The sequence below is a fragment of the Orycteropus afer genome, unplaced genomic scaffold (assembly GCF_000298275.1).
Source record: "Orycteropus afer afer isolate SDZICR_OR568_19922 unplaced genomic scaffold, OryAfe1.0 scaffold00023, whole genome shotgun sequence".
NCBI classification, from domain to species: Eukaryota; Metazoa; Chordata; class Mammalia; order Tubulidentata; family Orycteropodidae; genus Orycteropus; species Orycteropus afer.
In genome coordinates, this window is record NW_006921610.1 from 10,074,622 (window position 1) to 10,100,303 (window position 25,682).

The window sequence follows — 25,682 nt, forward strand, 5'->3', positions numbered from 1 at the left end:
TGACCTGTAATGCTAACAATATTTACATTAATTGCTTACATGAAACCATAAAACTGTAAAATAGAGAGAGAGGAAAAAAATAAAAGCCCATATGGACTGAAACTACAGCTAGCACCCACAGCAAGCCATAAGCAACCAGTGAAATCATGGGCACAAACATACTTTACATGGTCTACTGATGTAAAGTATACATTGGTGGGGAAGTACAACCTACATAGCTTAAAATACCAAAAAGAAGGCTTAGTCAACACAAACTCAGTCCAAGGATAGAAAAGCAAGGGCTAAAAAAAAATCTACACATCAACACATACACACATATACACACAGACACACCCCACACATGAACATCTATGTGTGAATAGAAACAACCATGTAGACAAAACAGTAGAAAAGTAGGTTGATGTCAATAAATAAATAAATAAATAAATAAATAAATAAAGGATAACATTAATGATTTAAACATCTCAAACACATCAGCTTACAACAAAAATGTGTCAACTAAACTACACAAAAGATTACCTCAAGTGACTGCCTGAAGAACCATGGAGGCAGTCCCGCCACTGCAGGAAAGACAAAATAAACCTACCCCCAGGAGGAAGGGTTCCTGCCTCCAGGCCATGAAGCCTAGTGTAGCCAGTTGCATTCCAGCGGGCTGCTTGGGGGTAGGGGTGAAGGTGGGACTGGAAAGGACAGGGAGATGGAGACGTAGGAGATGCAGGAGACAGGGAAGAACTAAGAGCTGTTGCTATTGTGAGTGAGCTCAGGTGGCGCGCTCTGTGCTGTGGCCCCAAGACACCAACTTGAGGAGTGACCTTGGTCTCCTTTTTCCTGAGTTACTGGAACTCTGCTACATCAAGGGACTGAGGCATTTAGGGAGGATGAGAGAGGAGGAGGCCAGGAGGTGGTGGGCACTGAGGGGTTGAGAGCTGCGACTGGAAAGCCTCCCAGCAGCTAAGGTACTATGCTACTGAGTGAGCCCCAGGCTAGAGGGTAAGGCAGCACTCATTAGGGGTTTAAAGTGGGGGCTGGTGGTTCCAAGAATAAAGGGATAATGATTCCCTTCTTCTGATAATCCATCAATTGAAGTCAGGCAGAGGCCCGCAACTATGCTTCACTGCCTGGGAGATCAGGTTATACCACCACCACATGGTGAAAAACAGACGGAGAGTGATGTTGTGCTACATTTCTTATTAATTACCTTGTACTTTACAACGGCTCACAGTTTAGGTTTGTATACTTGTAATGTATTATTTTTTCTTTAGATTTGTTTCACATTTTTTTTTACTTAATATAATATAAATAATTTGGTTAATAGATTTAACCTGCACATTTCAGCCACATCAATATATATAAGAATCTGCTAATGGTATAAATAATTCTTTAAATAAAATAAATCTGATATGTTACATAATACTGATAAAAATTACCATTGCTAATAATTTTATAAGCCACCTTAACTTCTGTTTAAGTAATACTGATGAATGGATATGAAAATTGCTATGATGATGTGTACTTATTTTTGCTACTAAAAAAACAATAATAATAAACCTTAACCCTTTCATGACCAAATTATTTCCTCCTTTGAATTTGTTGTCAATACCACGGGTTTTCAGTAATGGAAGGCATGCTGGAAAGCAAGGGAAAAAATGTTTTTAAAAATAATATGGATTTTGATACAACTATGTGGGATACATATGTCCCAAGTGGTAGGACTGGTGGAGTGAGGCCCATTCCTTCAGATTCATGCAGTTATACAGGTCCCCGCCAGGCAGTAGCATGTACTACAGCTAGGAGAGCAGCTTTCTTTCCAAGAAACCTGAGAGGCTGAAAATGGTGGTGGATGATATATGTCCCATGGGTCACGAAAGGGCTAACTCTGATACCGGCTTCAAAATGGGGCTTTTGCCTCCATGTATGGAAACAGAAAGTTTACTTTGTCATATATAGTTTGCCAAAAAAACTCATTCTGATCATCAATGGTGGTGCAGTATAAGCTATCTAGCTCAACAGGTGGCTATGAAACATTACCGACAGAAATGGCTGAATAAAATATTACATCTAAGATTTATTTTTTTATAAAACCTATTCTACTTTAAAACTTAGGTAAAAAAAATATGCAACAAATGGTTGCAGTTTCTGAATTCTTAATTTAGACCTGTGAGCCCTCATCCCTTTAGAAATCGGCAAGTTTGCTATTTCCTAGACACTCGAAATCGAGTCCAGTGCTTCCAGGCAAGTTCATTCCAAACACACAATATAAATGAACACTCAGTGGTGTGAAGTGTATGTCATAATTCAGGTATTACATCATCATGCCTTTTCTCTGCTGTTAAATACAAAAACAGCATCTTTTACATTATCATAGAAAAGCATTTAGGTTGTATTTTTATTTATCACTTTACACTGGTAATCTCTGGTAGGTGTACTCAATAGAAACCAAAGAATTTTGTACACTATTTTTTTTGTACAATAAAAGATAAAGTGTGCATTAGGTACGCTTGTACATGACATTATTGTACAATATTTACATTTCTGATATCACCAGGAAATTCTGTATTTTCTATATACAACATTGAAAATTCTTCAGAAACATTTGGACCATTTCTTATAATCACAATTTTAGTATTATAGAAAAAGAGTTTCTCAGTAATCTCTTGACCATTCATCACTTTCATCTTTCAGGGATTTTTGATTCATTTTCCAGCATTCATTATCCTTCCTGATCAAAAAATATTATGTCACTGTTTCTTTTAGCACCCTGTGATGGTGATAGCTATCTGCCATAGTATAAATACTGATACAACCGTGGCTGTATCAGTACCTATATACAGATACATCTGTGCACGTTCCATTCGATAAACACTGCGTATTAGTGGAGTAGTCCCTGTTATCTGGAGATCTTCCTCCTCTTGGGTTTAGGGGGTCTCATTTGTCTGTCTCCCTGTGGGATTTGGTGAACCTGGAAATAAATAAAGACGTGGGAAAAAAAAAAAAGATGTTAAATTAATAAACAGGATTACAATTTCTGACAAAAAGCAAGGTAGGGGACAGTCTCTGGCTCTCATTTTCAATCACTGATATCCTTGAAACTTTTAAATTTTCACCAACACCCCAGATCTCAGTGTGCCCATAGTCATTACAGAGAATGAGGAATCCTAGAAACTGGTAAGCAGAGAAACACTCTGAGGACTCCATTAAACAGTGGGACGCAAAAGATGACTGGAGAAAATCAAGTGCGGGAAATGCAATATGCGGTTGCTACCCTCACTATATATTTAAGAAAAAACAAAGCCTTCCCCACAAGAGATCTAGCCTTAGTGCACCAATTTCATTACCAGCTGGAAAAGTAAATACATACTAAACATGTTTTCCTCTTCACTTCATCACCCTACTTATTTTACAACTCTTTAAGAAGGGTCAAAGACGATAAGAACATGCACATATAGCTCAGCCCAAGGATATTTATTTATGAGAAGAATCAAGATGGAAAATAGAATGCCACTACCATCTGTTGGCAGATCTGAGCTTGTGTGGTCTGGGAAGAGCAATTAACACAACTATATTTATATAGTAACACAGAAACTAGCAACATTTAGGGCTGTGCATCAGACTGAACAGGAGTTAAGTAGCATCAGAGCATGATTGCCAGGTATTAAGAATAGTTTTGAGGGACAGAGGGGAAGGGCTAAGGGGTCCCACATTGTGGGATAACAGGAGTAGGCAAGGTCAAGACCCAGGGATGTAGAATAAGATCAAGGAAGTGGGGTGGTATATGTGTAACAACCAGCTCTGTGCATGTGTGTGGGGGGGGGGCAGGGGGAGCAGGACACAAGCCCATTGTAGCGTTTGCCAATCTTAGTTGGGTAAATACTTCCAACATGGCCAATTTCAATCTACCAATATGGAACCCAGAGATGGGAAAAGATGTGCACAATCAGCTCTCAAGATCTGCTATAAGCGGGTTCCAGTACACCATTAGCCTATTTATATATAAAACACGTGGAATTTATAATGTTTCCAACTGTATTAGAAATAACAGAGGAGAATGGTTTTATAGGAGGAAGAGTAGAAATCAATCTAGGAGCTCTTTCAACTGTAATTCCATTAAAAGCAATCGTAACGTTCAAGAAAACAAACTTTACTACTGTCCACAAAACTAAAAAATAAAATCGAACAGTTGGTTTTAGACCAAAAGTGTTCAGAACTTTCATATCCTTTCAACCTCAATTATATATTTTTAAAAATAATAATGTTTAAACAACAGCAGTGGCCAATGCTTCAAAGCCAAATACAGAAAGCTCTTTAAAAAATAATATTTAAACATTTAAAGTGATGTGTATAAGTTTCTGAAATTGCTTCTTTCCTTCTAGTCTCTGGTAAGGAGCCTTAGTGACATGGTAGTTAAGCCCTTGGCTACTAACTGAAAGGTCAATGGTTCAAACCCACTAGCTGCTCTGTGGAAGAAAGATGTGGCAGTCTGCTTCCATAAAGATTACAGCCTTGGAAACCCTATGGGGTGGTTCCACTCTGTTCTATAGGGTCACTATGACTTGGAATTTACCCCATAGCAATGTATTGGGATGAACAGGTTTTGGTCTCACCCATAACTGAGAATTTTTATAATTGAGAAAAGAAAAACCTTTATCAGAGATTTCACAATGCTAATGTGTAGCACGGGAGCTCTGGCAGCATAGTGCCTAAGGCACTTGACTGCTAACCAGAAGGCTGGTGGTTCAAACCCACCAGCCACTGCTCGGAAGGAAGATAGGGCAATCTACTCCCGTAGTGATACTGCCTCGGAAACCCAAGGAGGAGTTGGCTATGAGTTGGGGCCAACTTGACGGTACACAACAACAACAACGTGTAGCACTGTAAGTCGGAACTGACTTGACAGCACCTAACAACAATCAGTAAGCCAAATGTAGTCTGAATATGTATTTCAGTTACTCATATTATGGTTGCTGTTAGGTGCCATTAAGCCAGTTCTGACTGATAGCGACCCTATGTACAACAGAACAAAACACTGCTTGGTTCTGTGCCATCCCCACAATTGTTGCCAGGCTTGAGTCCATCATCACTGTGTCGATCCATCTTGTCCAGGGTCATCCCCTTTTTTGCTGACTCTTATTTTCCAAGCATGATATCCTTCCCCAGGATTAGTCCCTTCTAACAACATGGCCAAAGTATGAAAGAAGAAATCTCATCATTCTTGCTTCTAAGGAGCATTCCAGCTGTACTTCCTCCAAGGCAGATCTGTTCATTCTTCTAACCGGTAGTCCATGGTACATCCACTATTCTTTGCCAACACCAGAACTCAAATGCATCACTTCTTCTGCGGTCTTCTTTACTCATTGTCCAGCTCTTATACACAAATGAAGCTAATGAAAATACCATTCCTTGGGTCAGGCATACCTTAGTCTTTAAAGTGACATCTGTGCTCTCAAACACTTTAAAGAGGCCTTTTGCAGCAGATTTTCCCAACACAGTATGTTATTTGATATTTTGACTGCTTCCATGTGTGTTGATTGTAGATCCAAGTAAAATGAAATCCTTGACAACTTCAATCTTTTCTCCATTTATAATGATGTTGCTTATTGTCCCAGTTGTAAGGATTTTTGTTTTCTTGATGTTGAGAGGCTATCCATACTGAAGGCTGTAGTCTTTGATCTTCATCAGCAAGTGCTTCAAGTCCTGTTCACCTTCAGCAAGCAAGGTTGTGTCATCTACATATCGCAGATTGTTAAGGGTCTTCATCCAATCCTGATGCTGTGTTCTTTTTCATATTAGGTTCCTGGATTTCTGGATTTCATCATTAAGGTTCCTGGATTATTTGCTTAGCATACAGATTGAATAGTATGATGAAAGGATACAACCCCGGCACACACCTTTCCTGATTTTAAACCATGCAGTACTCCTTGTTCTGTTCAACTACTGCCTCTTAGTGTGTATACAGGTTCCTTCTGAACACAATTGTTATTGAGTTCCCATTCCTTGCAATGTTATCCAGAACATATTATGATCTATGCAGTCTAATGCCTTTGCATAGTCAATAAAACACAGGTTAACATCTTTCTGGTATTCTTTTCTTACAACCACGATTCATTTCACATCGCCAAGGATATCCTCATTCCAGAACTTCTCTGAATCCAGCTTGAATTTCTGGCAGCTCCCGTCAATCAATGTACTACTGCAACTGTTTTTGAATTACCTTAGTGTTCTAATATTTTTTAAATAGTTGTCAACACTAAGAAAACGAAAAATTTTACACAGAATTATATTTTTAGCTTCTCATGAAAAACAGGAATATGTTGCAACACTGACACAGTTTCCCACATGGCTAAGAACTGCTGGAGCATGAAGAAAGAGCCTTCTGGAGACAGAACATGTCCTCCAGGGGCACAGTCTCCATCACTCTTGACTGCTGCTGGCCACAAGACCAAATGTCCTAACGCAGAAACTAGCAAGATGCTGCCCAAATCCATTTTCTGTTCTTCTAGGACAAATACACTGTACACATTTCCCAGTTCATTTGAGTTAAGAAGCCCATGCAACTGAGTCAGGCCAATGGAGTAAGAGCAGAAGTGATGAGCTTCCAGACGAAGCCCATAAAACTTATCCTGCACTCCTCCATGTATATACCTTTCTCTCACCTGCTGGGCTGAATGCAAAGATCTATGGAACACTCTGAGGCCATAAGGAATGGTGGACAGAGAATCTGAGTCCCTGAATAACTGTGTGGAACAACTCCTTCTCCAACCAGCACTAGACCTGAGTGAGCAATACCTTTACTGTATTGAGCTCAAGGAGCCCTGGTGGTGCAGTGTTTAAAAGCACTTGGCTGCTAACAGAAAGGTTGGTGGTTCAAACTTACCAGCTGCTCCATAGGAGAAAGATGTGGCAGTCTGCTTCTGTAAAGACCTAAAGCTTTGGAAACCTTGTTGGGCAGTTCTACTCTCTCTTGTAGTGTCACTATGAATAGGTATCAACTCAATGGCAACAGGTTTGGTTTTTGGTGTTGAGCCTCTGTGACTAGGGGATTGCTAGTTGGCCTCCCCTGACCACTACATTCTTGCTGTATGTATAAACTCATTTGTATTGTATTTCTAAACCATTCTGTCTCTCTTATATCTGATCCATGTCACATATTGATATTATTTATCTAGTCCTAGAAGGCATTGGGAGCCCTGGTGGTGCAACATTTAAGTGCTTGGCTGCTGAGAGGTCAAACTCACCCAATGGCTCTGAGGCAGGAAGACCGGGCAGCCTGTTCCTGTAAAGATTACAGCCTAGAAAACCCTACAGGGTAGTTCTACTCTATCACATAGGGTTGCTATGAGTGAAAATCGACTCAACAGCATACAACAACAATGATAATAACGGAAGGCATTTGACAGGCCCTGGGTGGTGCAAATGTTTAAGTTCTAGGCTACCAATAGAAAAGTTGGTGGTTCAAACCCATCCAAGACGTGCCGTGGAAGAAAGTCCTGGTAATCTGCTTCAAAAAGGTCATAGCTATGAAAACCCTATGGAGTAGTTCTACTCTGTACAAGTGAGGTCACCATAAGTCAGAATCAACTCCACAACAACTGGTTTGGTTTGATTTTTGTTAGAAGGCATTTGAGTTTGCAATCTCTGCTCTAGTCTTGTCTTATAATTATGTCAACAAGTTTAATCTCTCAGGGTGTTAATAATCCCATCTGTAGAATAAATGGGTTAGATTACAAAATCTCTAAATTTAATACCAATCTCAACATTCTGTAAATCTATCACTTATATCTGTCATTCATTATCCCTCTGATGGGATGCTAAGATTCAGATAATCTTGTTAATAGAAGGTATCAGGGAAAAAATTACCTTCCATTATTGAATAGATTTAGATAATCCACATTTTTTAGAAATTATAAAAATTATATTTTGTGTATTTACATTAGCCTATATGTAAATTAGAGGATAATGATTAAACATATCACATTTAATATTATTTTATGCAGAGTTCAATGAAAATGTAAAGAAAAAGTAGATACTACTTTAAAAGCAGAGTTGATATTTTGATATTTTAGGTAACAGGAGAAAGGAAATGAGAGTTGGCCTCAACCCAACTGTTTAATTTCACTTTTTCGTTCCATGAACATAGTGAAATTTGCATTATTTAATATTTAGCTAACAGTAATGGCCAATGCTATTCAGTCAAATGCAGAAAGTTGTGGTTTGAAAATATTTTCTTCCTCTCAGTTGAAAGGAATGTTATGTGGGAAAAACAACAAATAAGTAACTTTATCTAAGAAAAAAGACAGTGACCCTTACTTTGAATTCTTCTTGATATTCTTATTTTTCTAGCCTAGTAATTTACTGGGAGCTCTGGTAGCATAGTGGCTAAAGGCACTTGACTGCTAACCAGAAGGCTGGAGGTTCAAACCCACCAGCCACTCCTCGGAAGGAAGATGGGGCACTCTACTTCCGTAGTGTTACTGCCTCGGAAACCCAAGGAAAGGTCGCTATGAATCGGGTCCGACTTGACAGCACATAACAACAACAACAACAGTAATTTACTACTGCTGCAACGTGAGTTGATTGACAATATTCAAGAAATTTTACAAAAAAGTGCAATACAATTTATTTTCAGAAAAGCAAGGCATAATGGAAAAATAAATTAACTTACAGTCCCAGACATTTTGTCCAGTTCACTCATGGCCTCATGAATAGCAGCTTCTAAATGGTTATTTAGCTTTCCACTTCTGGAATTAATGGAAACAACACACCATATTAATAAAGCAAAGAAACAAAATCTCAATTTAATTTCCTAATCAGAAAACAAAAGTACCAATTCCACCAGAGAAAGTAAATTTATATTCACATTTCTCAAATTCAGATGATAAAACATCACTCTAGGATTCTCCCACTGAATACTAATGATAAAGTCACAGACCTATTTGAAAAAAATGCATATATGAGGTGGGGGAAGTGAATTCTTCCTCCTTCACATGCTTCTTCCACAGTCTGTTAATTTTGGAAGAAAGCTTTTTCTCACAAATGCAGCTCGTGTTCTCACAGATGTGGCCCTGAGTCAGGCCTGCCCTGCAATGCCTCTTGTTCTGCCTAGTCTCTCAGGCAGCCAGGCTGTGTGGCATAGAAGGGTGGAGCGGCTGAACTGCAGTCTCTGGCCACTAGGGAGCTCCCTCTGCCCTCTCTGAAGCACTGTGGCATCTGCAGTTTCACAGGGGATGGCTAAAATCCTGGCACATATTCTAGGTGAGAAATAGCTTAACTTACTGCACCTGAGATTTTGTGCCTGACCCATCACGTTTTCCTAAAAAACCAAAATGATGTAACTAATTGAACAGATAACAAGGGACAGTCTCAGAATGTCTATCATTTGCCTGACCTTTTCTCTCCACTCAGCATTGCATTGCACATTAGGTCTGAATAGTAAGTACATCTATGTCTGCCATTTTTGAAATGTACATCTTTTGAAGCTGCTGAACTGGTTACTAAAATCAGTTAAATCCAGACTAATCATTTCTGTAGTTATTGCTGCCTTTGCCTGTTCTGACAGTTAACTCATTTTCCCTCCTTTATGCATATGGTGGTACAGTGGTTAAGTGCTTGGCTGCTAACTGAAGAGTTGGTGGTTTGAACACACCAATGGCTCCACAGGAGAAAGATGTGGCAGAGTCTGTTTTTGTAAAGATTACAACCCTGGAAACCCTATGGGGCAGTTCAATTCTGTGACTCAGAATTGACTCAATGGCAATGGGTATACATATAAATAATTACTTAATTGTTTTGAGTACTAAGATGATTCATTTCATTTATCTTGTTGTGACAACTATGAGAAAGACTGCAGAGATAAACTTTTTCCATAATAGGCTGTTAGCACGGCTTTCCAAGAGTTAAGTCTTATCTCAGCATCTACGTGGAGATCAGAAATTTGCAGTTGTGGGGGAATTTGGCTCACACCCTCATTTAGTTTGGCTACTATAGTCTTTTAAAACATTTTTGAACTTGAATGCCTTCATATGAAGCCTTTCAGTTTATCACAGTCCTCATCAGGTTTTATTCTCATATGCCAGGATAACAAAAACTTACACATTTTGTTTCTGTCTAGTCCTTGGAGAACTCTGGGCTTTCAACCCTTGAGTATCATAATGCTAGGCACATAGTGGATGCCCATGTATTTGCTACTTTAAAATATTTGCCCAAAGCTAGATTGTACTTGAACTTGGGAAAACATATATGCACTTAAGTCAGTTTAATTGAAAGGAAAAGATTAATGTATTGACTTTAACTACATTATAAGGGTAATATAGCACCAATCCTCCCTACCCCGGTCTTTTGCTGATCTTTAGCCTCTACCTTTTCTATTTTTCCTATTTTTAGAAATTTAAAAAATGCAAAAGAGTACATAGAGAAAATTAATGATTCTCCACATACCCACTTTTCAGATCTGTTAATAAACTATGTATTTCTTTCAAGACTTTATTTTAAAAAATTAAGTTGAAATTCCCATTTGTCACCAATCCCCAGGTACCGTTTGTCTCCCCACTCCCATACCTCCTCCCCAAAGGTGACTATGTTGTATACCCTTTACTGTTCATTTTTATATTTTATATGTTATATTCATGAATAGTAGAGAGTACTCTTCTATGTGTTTTTATGTACACATAAAAGGTATCATACATATTCTGCAACTTTGTTCCCGTTATCATGTCTCTGAGCACTGTTTAAGTTGATGTAATCATGTATGTATATGTATGTACTGTCTTTTATTTATCTACCCATTCTAGTTTTAAGGGGCCTTGGCCATCTTGGGACCTCAGTCTGAATTGTTTTCCACTGAGGGGTTTGCTAAGCATAATCCTGGGAGGCTGGGTGGAATCCAATCTTGGGATACTGCAGGATCTGCTAAGCTTGGCTGAAGCTGGGCTGGGACCTCTTTTGTGGGGTCCTGGCCAGGGTCCTGACAGTATCACACACTGCTTAGCTCCCAGCAATATCACAAAAGTGATATGTTAAGTAGATAGACCTATCCTTAATATTTCTTTTGTATTGAGAAGTATGAATAAATTTTCAAAGGCATTTATTTGTTATAGATTTTTGCTGCAAGATCTTATCAGTTTAAAACAGACTGCATAAAGTTTTAAGTATTTAAAAAGAAGCTAAAATGTTTCAATTAAAAAAAAAAAAAAAAAACAGAAGGAGGACACAAGATGGTGTCCTGGAGACATGCTTTGTCCAATCCTTCTACCACAAAGACCCAAAAAACCAAACGAAACAGACTCAGATGAGAATCCTGGAACTCGAGCATCAAAGGAAAGGATAAAGAATTAGATTAAAAATTGACTGGAAAAAGAAACAGAACAAAAACAGTAATTGAGGAGAAAGATGGAATGAAGATTCGACACAATATGGCCATTCGAGACACAGAAGGCAACATATATAGGTGAGGAGAAGCCAACTTCATGGATTCTGCATTCAAACAGAGACACAGTATAAATAAATCTGGAGTGAAACAAGGTGAGTAGAATACAACCTAGATCTAAGAGAAGAAAGTTCAGGAAGAGGGTGAGAATTCCAGTGGCACAGGTGACCACAGAGCAAGAAGAGAGCCAGTAATGGGGATGAAACTACTCATCAGCAGTGACCACTAGTCATTTGGATTGAGGGCCCATGTGGAGGGGAAGGCCTGTAAGGTAACGGTCAGAGACGCTGCCCTTCAGGCAGTCTCTTCTTTGATTGAGTCAGGGCAGGAATCAGATAATTGGCTGTACTCACCTAGAATTGCACCTGCCCACACCAGTGAATGGCAATTGGAGAAGTATGTTCTTTGCCTTTCCCACCACATCTTCCTAGTGACCAGGGGTGAGGCCCCACCCCACCCCCAACAACCTAGTGGCTAGGGGTGCCCTCCTGATGCCTTCCACCTGTCCGGCTTGCTCTGAATGATGCCTCCCATGGCCACTTGCTGAACTATGCCCCCTGTAGACCAAGCCACATCTCTATGGATTGTACTCTGTACACTTTGCACCCATGTGTTTGACAGGGAGTGCTCTCAAGGACTGCAAGCTACTCCTGGACAATAGAGTCCCCTGCCTCCACTGTCAGAGGTACACATACAGGCAGACTGCATGTCAAGTGCCCACTGCCTTCATGGTTGGGAAGTGGGCCCATATGGACTGCATGCCAGGCTCCTACCACCTCTGTGGGCACGTGCTCCTGTGGGTCCCAGACCCTGTGCATGCTGCCACCATTTCCTTAGCACCTGGGGGCACATGTTCATGTGGATTGTGCAACAATTGCCTGCTGCCACTGTGACTGGCAGTGTGCATACCAGTGGAGAAGATGCAGTATGCCCACTATATTAGAAGCACAGGCGATTATCCCACCTTTTAAAATTTTTAAACATTTTTCCACTTCTTCTTCCTCTTTATTTGCTTACCTTTTCCCTCTTCCTCTTTCTTTATTTTTTACCAATTTTTCCATCTTTCATCTTTTTATCCTTTTTTTTTTCTTCTTTTCTGCCCCATCTGGTGAAAGGTGGACATTTTTTTCCCACTAATCAGCCACACCTACCACACCTACCACTTATTGTCCCACCAGTGTCATCAGCCACTCTTTCACCACTGGATCAACAACACATAGTGGACAACACCTGCTCACCCCATGCACAGCTGCTCTTCATGACCAGTAAACAGAGACTTTTGCTTAGAGTCCCACCAGATACTCCATTCACAGGGAGACAGGTGGGGAGCACCCCAGTGCTGACAAACTAGTGACCAAAGTAGCATGCCTAGCCCACCCACCTGGACATACTAAAACAAAGCAAAACAAAAAATCAGAGTCAAACAAACCAACACACAATTAACAAATAAATACAACAAATCAAAAATGTCTCTGATAGAACAGACAACTTTGAATCAAACAAAGAAACAGGACAAGATGGCTCAAGCAAGGGACCAAAATAAATAACCAGGAAACCTCCCTGAGGAAGGACAAGTAATAGAGCTACACAATAAGGAATTCAAAAGATTTATTTTAGGGCCTTCCAAAAGATCAAGGAAACCACAAACAAAACCAAGGAAAACAGAGACAATGTCCTAGAAGAACTCAGGACAATACAAGAGCAAAAGGCAAAATAAATGGACAGTTAGAAACAAAAACAGCAATTAGAACTACATACACTAAACTAAACTAAAGACACTAACACTAAAATTTTTGGAGCTATATAACACATTGGAACACACTGGAAGGACAAATAGTAGAAATGAATGAATAGAAGAACAGTCAGCGAATTAGAAGACAAATCCTTTGACACTAATTTTATGAGGAAAAATCAGAAAAAAAGAATAAAGAAAAATGAAGAAAGCCTAAGAATTCTGTGGGACAAAATCAAGAGAAAAAGTTGTATGATTGGTATTCCAGAACAGGAAGAGGAAGAGAAAAATCACAGACAGAATTGTCAAAGATTTGCTACCAGACTACTTCCTAATAACATGAAAGATGAAAACATATCTATCCCAGAAGCTCAACAACCACTATACAAGATAGACACAAAAAGAAAGTCACTTAGACATATGTAATCAAACTTTCCAAAACCAAAGACAAAGAATCTTCAGAGCAGATTGGGAAAAATGAAATGGTACCAATAAATGGGAACCAATAAGACTAAGTACTGCTGTCTCAGCAGAAACCATGCCAGCAAGAAGACAATGAGATAACATATATAAAACCCAGAGAGAAAAAAAGTTGCCAACCAAGGCTTGTATGTCTTCAATACATGATGGTGAAATTTGGACATTTCTAGATAAACAGAAGTTAAGGGAATTTGCGAAAACTAGACCAAGCTTATGAGAAATGCTATCTCTTTGGACAGAGAACCAAAAAGGTCAAACAACAATCTGAGACATATTACATTACCCAAAAACCAATCCAGAAAATGTATTCTGAAAAACAAAATAAAATTACAAGACTGAAAATAGGGAGCAAAACCAAAAACAAATCCACTAACAATGAGTTGATTTCAACTCATAATGACCCTGCAGGACAGAGTAGAATTGCCTCATAGGGTTTCCAAGGCTGTAAATCTTTATGGAAGCAGACTGCCTCATCTTTCTTCCATGGAGCAACTGGTGGCTTTGAATCACTGACCTTTTTGTTACCAGCTGAGTGTCTTAACCACCATGCCATCAGAGCTCCTGAAAATAGGGAACTAGAGGCATCAATCTGTAAATGACAACAATTACAAACAAAAAGAGGTGAAAAAATGTTATAATTACAGAACCAAATGTAGAGGAAGTCAGGACAATATCAAATAGAAAAGACTGTTTTAAATTTAGGAAGATAAAAAATAAATTATAGGGTAATCACAAAGAAAATTAAACCTTCTAAGCAGCATTGTGCCTAAGGCACTTGACTGCTAACCAGAAGGCTGGTGGTTCAAACCCACCAGCCACTCCTTGGAAGGAAGATGGGGCAATCTACTTCCGTAGTGATACTGCCTCGGAAACCCAAGGAGGGGTCACTATGAGTCAGGTCTGACTTGACGGCACATAACAACAAGAACAACAAGCAAAATAAGAAAGAAGAAAATCAAATGGTCAGTAAACATAAATCAACAGCAATAAAGAAAATTAAAAGCAAGTCTGATAACCAAATGAACACAGCACAGAAAAATAAATGGAACAAATAAATCAATACCACAATAAAAATACAAAAGAATGACAAGAGTAAATTCATATATATCATTAATTGGGAGCTCTGATGGCGTAATGCCTAAGGCATTTTGACTGCTAACCAGAAGGCTGGTAGTTCAAGCCCACTAGCCACTCCTTGGAAGGAAGGTTGGACAATCTACTTCTGTAGTGATACTGCCTTGGAAACCCAAGGAAGGGTCACAATGAGTAATTATGCGGAATATGAACAGATTAATGCACCAGTCAAGAGTAAGAGAGGGGCAGAATGCATAAGAAAACAGGATCCATCAATATGCTGTCTACAAGAGACTCAGCTTAGGCAAAAAGGGAATAAATTAAAAATAAAAGCACGTAAAAAATATACCAAGTTAAATAGCAACCAAAAAAGAAGCAGAAATAGCAATATTAATTTCTGCTAAAAGACTTGAAGGCAAAAACCTGCATAAGAGACAATGAAAGGCATTATACAACAATGTCAATCCAGCAAGAGAACATAGCCATAATAAGTATCTATGCACCCAATGAAAGAGTCCCAAAATGCATAAAGCAAACATTAACAGAACTGAAAAGGGAAATAGACAACTGCACAATAATAGTAGGAGATTTTAACACACCTTCTATGGAGGACAGAACAACTAGAAAGAAACTCAACAAAGATACAGAAGATCTAAACAACACAATCAACCAACTTGATCTCATAAACATATACAGAATACTCCACCCAATAAAAATGCAGCACACATTCTTTTCCAGTAAACATGGATCATTCTCCAGAATAGACCATATGTTAGGCCACAAAACAATTCTCAGTAAATTTATGAACACTGAAATAATACAAAGTATCTTCTTAGATCACAAAGCTATAAAATAAGAAAGAAATAGTAAGACAATCAGGGGAAAATCCTTTCTTTCCTACAATCAAACTGTAAACAAATAAATATCTCTAAATTAATGTGCATAATCACAAACTAAATATTAACATACTTATTTAAAACATACTACTTGGGCAATTTTGTACCTAAAAGTGGAAATAACTTCATTAAAGATAAATCATATACTTGGAAACTGAATAATGCCCTGCTTAAAAACCATTGGATAATAGAAGAAACAAAAAGTGAAATTAAAAAAAAATTCTAGTATCAAACAGGAATGAAAACATAACATACTAAAACCTTTGGGACACAGCAAAAGCAGTGCTCTGAGGTCAATTTAAGCAATAAACATAAACATTAAAAAAAAGAAGCAAGAATCAAAATCAACACCTTAACCCAACAACTTCATAAAAATGTTATGAAAACTTCTTAGCCATAATCAAACACCTTGAGGTAATAAGTCATGGGCTTGGGCACTTCGGACCACATTCTTGGGGGACAGATAATGCAATTGGCATAACATAGTTTACAAAGACAATGTCCTACATTGAGTAGTGACTGGAGTGAGTAGTGACTCGGGTCTCAAAAGCTAGCGAGTGACTGTCTAAGGCGCAACTATATGTCTCTCTCTGTTCAAAGCAAAGAAAAATGAAGGAAATCCAAGATGCATAGAAATGAGTAGTCCAAAGGACTAATGGACATGTGAACTTCAGCCTCCTTGACCCTGAGACCAGAATTAGATGGTACTGGCTAACACTGCTGACTGCTCTGAAAAGGATCACAGTAGGTGGTACTAGATAGAGTGGGAGAAAAATGTGGAACAAAACTCAAAATCATAACAAAGACCAGGTATAATGGTCTGATAGAGGCTAGTGGAACCCCAGAGACTGTGCCCTCTAGTCACCCTTCAGGCCTGGACATGAACTCACCTCACCCTCCTGGCTCAACTTTCAGCCAAACAATAGGCAGGTCTATAAGGTGAATCCACCACTCCACTCATCTGTCAGTTTGTCACTGGTGGCTTGTGTGTTGCTGTGAGGTTGGAAACTATGCCGCTAGTATTTCAACACCAGCAGGGTCACCCATGGTAGACAGGTTTCAGCGGAGCTTCCAGACTAAGACAGATGAGGAAGAAGGATAGGGCCGCCAACTTCTGAAAAAATTGGCCACCAATAACTTTATGAATAGCAATGAAACACTGTTTGATATATTCCTGGAAAACTTTATGAAGAGCCATGAAACACTGCCTGATGTAGTGCTGGAAGATGAGCCTCTCAGGTTGGAAGGCACTCAGATATGACTAGGGAAGAGCTGCCTCCTCAATGTAAAATTGACCTTAATAATGTGGATGGAGTAAAGCTTTCAGGACCTCCATTTGCTGATAGGGCATGACTCAAAATGGGAAGAAACGACTGCAAACATTCATTAATAATTAGAACATGGAATGTATGGAGAATGAATCTAGGGAAATTGCAAGTTGTCAAAAATGAAATGTAACACATAAAGATTGATATCCTAGGCATTAGTGAGATGAAATGGACTGGTATTGACCATTTTGAACCAGATAATCATATGGTCTGTCATGCCAGGAATGACAAATTGAAGAGGAATGGCATGGCATTCATCATCACAAAGAATGTTTCAAGATCTATCCTGAAGTACAACACTGATAGGAAAATATCCATATGCCTATAAGGAAGGCTAGTTAATGCAATTATTACTCAAATTTACACACCAACCACCAAAGCCAAAGATGAAGAAATTGAAGATTTTTACCAATTTCTGCAGTCTAAAATTGACCAAACATGCAATCAAGATATATTGATTATTGCTGGTGATTGGAATACAAAAGTTGGAAACAAAGAAGCATCAATAGTTAGAAAATATGTATGGCCTTGGTGATAGAAATGATGCTGGAGATCGCATGATAGTATTTTGCAAGACCAATGATTTATTCATTATAAATACCTTTTTCTAACAAAATAAATAGTCAATATACATACGTACCTGGCTAGATAGAATACACAGAAATCAAATCAACTACATCTGGGGAAAGAAGTGATGGAGAAGCTCAATGTCGTCAGTCAAAACAAGGCCAGGAGCTGATTGTGGAACAGACCATCTATTGCTCATATGCAACTTCAAGTTGAAGTTGAAGAAAATTAAAAGAAGTCCATGAAAGCCAAATATGACCTTGAGTATACCCCCCTGACTTTAGAGACCATCTGAAGAACAGATTTGATGCATTGAACACCAGTGACCAAAGACTAGACAAGTTGTGGGATAACATCAAGAACATCATACATGAAGAAAGCAAAAAGTCATTAAAATGACAGGATATGCCGACTCAGGACCATAGTATTTGGGGACACCAGACTCATTTGGCACAACAAAATACATAAAAATCTCGTTCCACAACCTACATTAGTGAGTAGCAACTGAGGTCTTAAAAGCTTTCAAGTGGCCATCTATGATGCAGCTAATGGTCTCCTATCATCTGAAGTGAAGATGAGTGCAAAACACCAAGGGCATTTGGAAACAATAAGCCCTAGGACATGGTGGACCTTGAGACCAGAAGAACTAGATGGTACCTGACTATCAATGCCAACCACTTGGGAAGGGATCAAAACTGGAGATCCTGGATAGAGTGGGAGGAAAAACATGGAACAAAATCCAAAAACACACTAATGGTCAGAATTATTGGTCGGATGGAGTCTGGTGGGCCCCCAAGACTATGTCCTTGGGATATGCTTCAGTTCTAGGATAAAACTCACTCCCAACAGCTGGCTCTCAGACCAATAGTAAATAAGATGTACACACAGAACACTCACCCCAGGGCGATGTACCCACCTACTGTACAGAGATACATCCTTTGGAGCAATCAACAATGTGGCACCAGAGGGGCAACATTCACACGGAGGAAATGCAGGACATACAGGAGTGTATAACTATGAGGGACACAGGGCAGGGGGTTACTGGGAAGGGAGAGGAGGAAAGTGTGTTAGTGTTGGGGATGGTAACTGGGGAGCGAAACCAAAAGTACACAAAATGTTAAATGTAAAGCAAATTCTGCTCTGTAAATTTGCACCTAAACCATAATTAAAAACAACAACAACAACAAAAATGACAGGAAAGGAAGAAAAGACCAAAATGGATGTCTGAAGAAACTCTCAAACTTACTCTTGAATGGTGAGTAGCTAAAGAGAAAGGAAGAAAAGTTGAAAAAGGAGCTGAACAGAAAAATCCAAAAGGTAGCTCAAGAGGACAAAGTAAAGTATTACACTGAAATGTGCAAAGACCTGGAATTAGAAAACCAAAAGGGAAGAATACCCTTGGCATTTGTCAAGCTGCAAGGACTGAAGAAAAAAATTATGCCTCAAATTGAATATTGAAAGATTCTATGGGCAAAATATTGAACGATGCAGGAAGCATCAAAATAAGATAGAAGGAATACATAAAGTCACTAGATAAAAAAGAATTGGCCAATGTTTAATCATTTCAGGAGGCAGAATATGATCAAAAACCAATGGTATTGAAGGAATAAGTCTAAACTGTGCTCAAAGAATTGGCAAAAAACAAAGCTCCAGGAATTGACGAAAACCCACTGAAATGTTTCAACAAACAGATGCAGCTCTGCAGTGCTTACTCATCTATGGTAGGAAATATGGAAGACAGCTACCTGGCCAACCTGCTGGAAGAGTCATATCTGTACCCATTCCAAAGAAAGGTGATCCAACAGAATGTGGATATTATCAAACAATATTAATATCACACACAAGTAAAATTTTGCTGAAGATAATTCAAAAATGGTTGCAGCAGGATATTGACCAGGAACTTCCAAAAATTCTGGATTCAGAAGAGGATGTGGAACAAGGGATATCATTCCTGATGTTAGATGGATCTTAGTTGAAAGCAAAGAATACCAGAAAGATGTTTACCTGTGTTTTACTGACTATGCAAAGGCATTCGACCATGTGGACTGTAACAAATTATGGATAACATGGAGAAGAATGGGAATTCCAGAACACTTAACTTTGTTCATGAGAAACCTGTATGTAGACCAAGAGGCTGTCATTTAAATAGAACAAGGGAATATTGCATGGTTTAAAATCAGGAAGGGTGTGTGTCAGGGTTGTACCCTTTCACCGTATTTATTCAATCTGTACCCTGAGCAAATAATCCAAGAAGCTGGGCTATATGATGAAGGACACAGCATCGGGATTAGAGATTCATTAATAACTTGTGATACGCAGTTGATACAACCTTGCTTGCTGAATGTGAAGAGGACTTGAAGCACTTACTAATGAAGATCAAAGACTACAGTCTTCAGTACAGATTATGCCTCAAAATAAAGAAAACAAAAATCCTCACAACTGGACCAATAAGCAACATCATGATAAAAAGAGAAAAAAATGAAGTTGTTAAAGATTTCATTTTACTTGATCCACAATTAATACTCATGGAATCAGCAGTCAAGAAATCAGGTGTCGTATTGCTCTGGGCAAATATTCTGCATAAGACCTCTTTAAAGTGCTCCTTGGAAGCAAGAATGGCCAGACTTCGTCTCACCTACTTTGGTCACGTTATCAGAAGGGACCATTCCCTGGAGAAGGATTATCATGCTTGGTGAAATAGAGGGTCAGTGAAAAAGGGAAGACACTCAATGAGATGAATTGACACAGTGGCTGCAAGGATGGGCTCAGGTCTATCAAAGATTGTTAGGTTGATGCAGGACTGGGCAGTGTTTCGTTCTGTTGTACACAGGGGTCACTATGAGTCGGAGCCCACTCCATGGCACCTAAACAACAAACAACTGCTCCTGCGGAAATACAATGCTAGGTTCTTGTGAGCCTCTGGTCACAACATTTTCACAAGTGATTCATACATAACCTTGTTTTATGTGTGTTTCTGTTTAAAGACATCTTATTTAATATACATTGTTAATTCATTAATATTGAGTGAGGTTTAACATTTTCCCTGTAAAACACATCACAACCTTTTTACACTTAGAACACCAGACCCTCCCTCAGCACTATGCTTGGGGGCCATTTCAAATCGTGAGATCACCAACAAAAGCCATAAAACACTGAAATATGTGTCATTAACTATACCACCAAAAGAACAATTTTTTTCTTTTCTTTTCTTTTCGTTTTGAACAATTTGAGAGCTAAAACAAAATGTAGAGCATTGCTTTGTTCAGTTTAGTTGGGAATACGGGCATCAAACAACCGACGTCTTTCAATGATGTCCTGTACACGTCTGTGAATGACTGTGAGTATTGATCTTGGGGTAACAAATACATTTTAGCAAGAAGGTGAATTTACAAGTCTAGAATCCATGAATAATGAAGACAGGCTATACTTGAATGTATCATGAGACTCAAGAGATAAATAAAGACTCTTTCAAATACCAAATCTGCAGTGAGTATATTTATACTAACTGGTCACGTCAGGAAAGAAGGAACTTAAAAGAGGAAGAAAAAGCTTCATGAGTTCATGAAATGAACACTTAGTCAAAATCCAGTCTTCCAGTCCAGAGGGCCTCCCTGTGGAATCTCTTCTACTATTTTCTGTTCCCTGCTGACATTTTATAATAAACATTTTTACTAATGGACACTTTAAAATCTACTTGATTAAGCACTAGATGTTCATATAATCACATTTCTAATTATTAATGGAGATAATTGCTACCTCTCATCTTCACTGCATATATTGTCACATATTATCCTTATCTCCACTATATAAATAAATAAATAAATAAAGCCAGGTACACATTTGTGAATGGTACAAGAAACAAGAGGTAAATGAGAAATTGCGTTTTGTTTTACACCATCAGTTTTACACCATCAGTTAGAAGAAGGCTAGTGGTTCAAACCCACCAGCCACTCCTCAGAAGGAAGGTTGGGCAATCTACTTCTGTGGTGATACCGCCTCGGAAACCCAAGGAGGGGTTGCTATGAATCAGGTCCAACTCGATGGCACATAACAACAACAACAACAACAACTTAATGTAGAAAGGAACAAATTTGAGTGAGATCTAAAGAGAATTCTAGACTCTGAAACTCATAGAATAAGTATGCAGATGTGAGAAAATTTAACATCCTATGCATCATTTCTTGGTTCTAAAGTGGAAATGTGGTTTTTTAAAAAATCACTTTATCATTTTCTAGCTGCATAAAATATCAGGTTACCAAACACATTTATATATACATATAGATAGAAGATTTGATCCATTATTTAAATGAATCATAACATATCTAAAATCTGTCAAATTTTTTCTTTAATGAAGTTATTGCCAATTTTAGGTAGAAAATACTCCAAGTAGTGTGTTAATTATATATGTTAATAATTACTTGGTGGTTATGCACACCAATTTAAAGAAATTTATTTATTTATAATTTGATTATATGAAACAGGATTAAAATGACAACATATAGTTCTAGACATCTAATATGGCAGTAGACTGTTCCAAACTGGAAAAAAAACCAGGTAATTTTGTTTCTTTCACTTGTATTTTTATAATAAAAATAGATATTTATAAATACTTGCTATATACAAAGTACTGTGATAAGGTTTTCTCTACATTATTTCATTTAATTCTTTTAACAATCCTAAGAGTTAAGTATTAATATGCTCATTTCAGAAATGAGGAATTTAAGTTCAGAGAGGTTAAGAAATGTGTCCAAGGGTACACAGTTATGTTGTGGCAAAAACAGGATTTGAACCCAGGTCATTATGATCTCTTAACTATCTTGTTCCAAATGCACCTACCTTCCTTTTGTCAGCCCCTCTCCCTCAGTCTACAAAAGCAGCAAATCTTTGCCATTTAAAAAATCCTTCCACTGTATTTTTCAGGAACTTTTCACATGAAGGGTAGAAAGAAGAGTAAAAATTAGCTTTCTCTACAGCCTTACTCTTATTTACTCTTCAACCCAAAGACAATTTTTACATCCACCACTCTACTGGAAACTGCTCTCATTAAGGTTACCAATGGACTTCAAACTGCCCAACCCAACTGAATTTTTTTAGTTCTCATCCTACTGGACCTCTGCTGATCATTGTATTATCCTGGAATTATTTTGGTGTTTGGCGTCTAAGTTTCTACTTCCCCTGATTTTCCTCTTCCTTTTGACCACTCTATCTTTTTCATTCTCCTTACTAAATCTTCAAATGCACCAAAATTCAATCTTTAGCCCGCTGCTCTTCAAATTGTTCAAAGTACTTGTGCGCTTGCAGACATTTTTTTTGTTTTTTACATTGTTCTAAAATTTAATTTGATGTTGTTGAGAATATAAACAGCAAAACATACACTAATTCAAGTTTCGACATATACAATTCAGTGACATTGTTCACATTCTTTGAGTCATGCAACAATTCTCACCCGCCTTTTTTGAATTGTTCTTCTCCAATTGACATAAATTCACTGCCCTCTAAGGTTCTTGTCTGTCTAATCTTTTGAGTGGTTGTTGTCACTTTGATCCCATATAGTTTGAAAAAGAGTCTAATGCTCAAGATAGACATTCTTTACTAGCTAAGCTAAACTATTGCTTGGTTTTAAGAAGACTTCAGGGGACATTTTTGGTTTAAGGTTTAAAGATCATCTCAGGGCAGTTGTTTCAGGATTTCATCGGTTTTCCATGGCTGCAGAAAGTTTGGAGTCTATGAGAACTTGAAATTCTGTTTTGCATTTTCCTTCTTTTGAACAGGATTATTTCACAGAATCTTTGATAAAAATATTCAGTAATGACAATGAGGGTGAGAATGGTTGTACAACTCCAAGAAGGTAATCCATGCCACTGAATTGTATATGTAGAAACGGTTGAATTGCTGTATGTTTTATTGTGTATTTCTCAACAACAAACTATAAATAAATAAATGTTTTTTTTAAAAAATGTTCAGTAATAGCAGCTGGGCATCATCCAATTCCACTGGTCTCATGGCAAAGGAGGCAGTTGTTAATGGAGTCAATTAGTTATACAGCCTCAGCAGCTACTCTTTATTTTTTTTTCTTTCCTGTTATTGTTGTGAATTTATGTTTCACACAATTTTTGCCAATTCAACTTTTTAGAGGTGTACAACTTATTGACAGAAATTACAATAATCAACTGTGTAACCCTACCCTTAGTCAATGCAATTTTTCTATCACCATTAACCATTCCCTTACCCCCTCTCTCACACCTCTGTTGCTGTTGTTGTTACATGCCATGGAGTCAGACCTGATTCATAGCGACCCCTCCTTGGGTTTCTGAGGTGATATCACTATGGAAGTAGATTGCCCAACCTTCCTTCCGAGGAGTGGCTGGTGGGTTTGAACCAGCAGCCTTCTGGTTAACAGTCAAGTGCTTTAGGCACTATGCTATCAGAGCTCCTTCACACCTCTGGTATGTACTAATAAACTTCAGTCTCTAGACATTAGTCTTTTCTTGTCTTTTTATATAAATGAGGTCATACAATATTTGTCCTTCTGTGCCTCAGCCATTTTTACTGTCAAATACTACTTTTTCCCAGTTTCAAACCTGTGTACACAACTGCCTATCCTACAGGCACCCCAAACTCATCACTTTCACAACTGGACTCAACAGTCTCCCATGTACTCTCCATTTCAATCAATCTACTGTCCACCAACTCACCCACACTGAAAACTCAAGCATTGTCCTTGATTCCTTGGTATCTTGCATACTCCAATCAATCACCAATCCTGCAAATTTTACTTCCTAAATATTTCTGGATAATATTACTTCTCATCCATTCTCATAACCTATCTCCTGGTTTAGGACCTCATCCTCCCTTTTCTGGACTTCTGCTATGACCTCCTGAATGATTTCCCTGTGTCCAATATTGTTTTCTTAGAATGTATCTTCCACACAGCCATATCTAAAGTGAAAATTCAATACCTGCCCTCTTCAGGCACTCCCACTAGGATAAAGGATCCTCTTGGTCTTTACTGCGCCCTTTAAGATTTGGTTCTAGTATCTCCAGCTGCGTATCTTACAGCTTCCTGCCTGAAATTTTACAGTCCCATAAAACCAAACTTCTGATTTCATCTAAATGCAATTCTACCCCACCCTATCTCTGTCCTTATTTACTTTGTTTGGCTGATACCTACATAATGTGTAAGACTGATTCAGATAATATCTCCTCTAGGAAGCCTTCCCTTACCTGGGTTTAAAGTCCTTTGTCTATGATCTCAAAATATACTGTAATATATCACTATCATTACAATTTTCACATTATAATGATTTGTTTCTGGATCTGTCTCCTTCACTAAACAGACTGCGCCTGGCATAACTTCTCCCCCCACTCCCCAACCCCCCCAAATTAGTGTCTTTTATTGGGGAATAAGCAACCGATTGGGTCCAACACATCACTTATTAACAACATGACCATCAATTATGAAAGCGAATGAGTCTAAGTTTCCTCATCTCTAAATTGGTTCAGTAATTCTGGCTCATTTTGTGGTTTGGAGGATAAAAGAATGGATTAGAAATCAATATGTAAAACGTAAAGCATTCTACTGGGCATCTATAAGGCAATACAGTCTAGTTAGACAATGGTAAGATAAATAAAACTGTTTTTATTAACATTTCCTTGGGAGCTCTGGTGGCATAGTGCCTAAGGCACTTGACTGCTAACCAGAAGGCTGGCAGTTCAAACCCACCAGCCACTCCTTGGAAGGAAGATTGGGCAATCTACTTCCATAGTGATACTGCCTTGGAAACCCAAGGAGGGGTTGCTATGAGTTGTATGATTCCACAGCAGTGAGTTTGGTTTTTGGTTTTTTAACATTTCCTTGATATTTTCACCTTTTACCTCTCCAAACCAAATTCTAAGTTTATGGTTATCATGAAGAGAGTTCCTTTAGGCAGTGTCATTCAGGGCCCATGTTATTAGTTCACCAAAAATAGTAAGCTGATTTTGAAGAAATTTTTTTTTAATTGCTGTTTGTTACTTATTACCTTTTAGAAACTGTTTAACAGCATATGCATGAGAAAAATCAAGCCCATTTCAAGGTGGTTTATCTAAATATCTAGAGTAGCAGTTATTTCATTCTGCGTTAATTGACTCTGTTTTGGATATGTTTCACATAATTCAATTGAATGACATATTTCACTTGAGGAAAC

The 25,682-nt window shown here is 38.3% G+C and overlaps 1 protein-coding gene across 1 annotated transcript in view; it reads right to left on the reverse strand.

The window, feature by feature from the left end:
• Positions 1-2,887: 2,887 nt before the first annotated feature.
• MBD5 (methyl-CpG binding domain protein 5) overlaps positions 2,888-25,682 on the reverse strand; it is a 92,945-nt gene continuing 70,150 nt past the window's right edge. The window contains exons 10-11 of the mRNA XM_042783656.1: positions 8,660-8,735; positions 2,888-2,959 (exon numbers count right to left, since the gene is read on the reverse strand). Coding sequence (XP_042639590.1) covers positions 2,888-2,959; positions 8,660-8,735 — 148 coding nt within the window. The remainder of the gene's footprint in view (positions 2,960-8,659; positions 8,736-25,682) is intronic.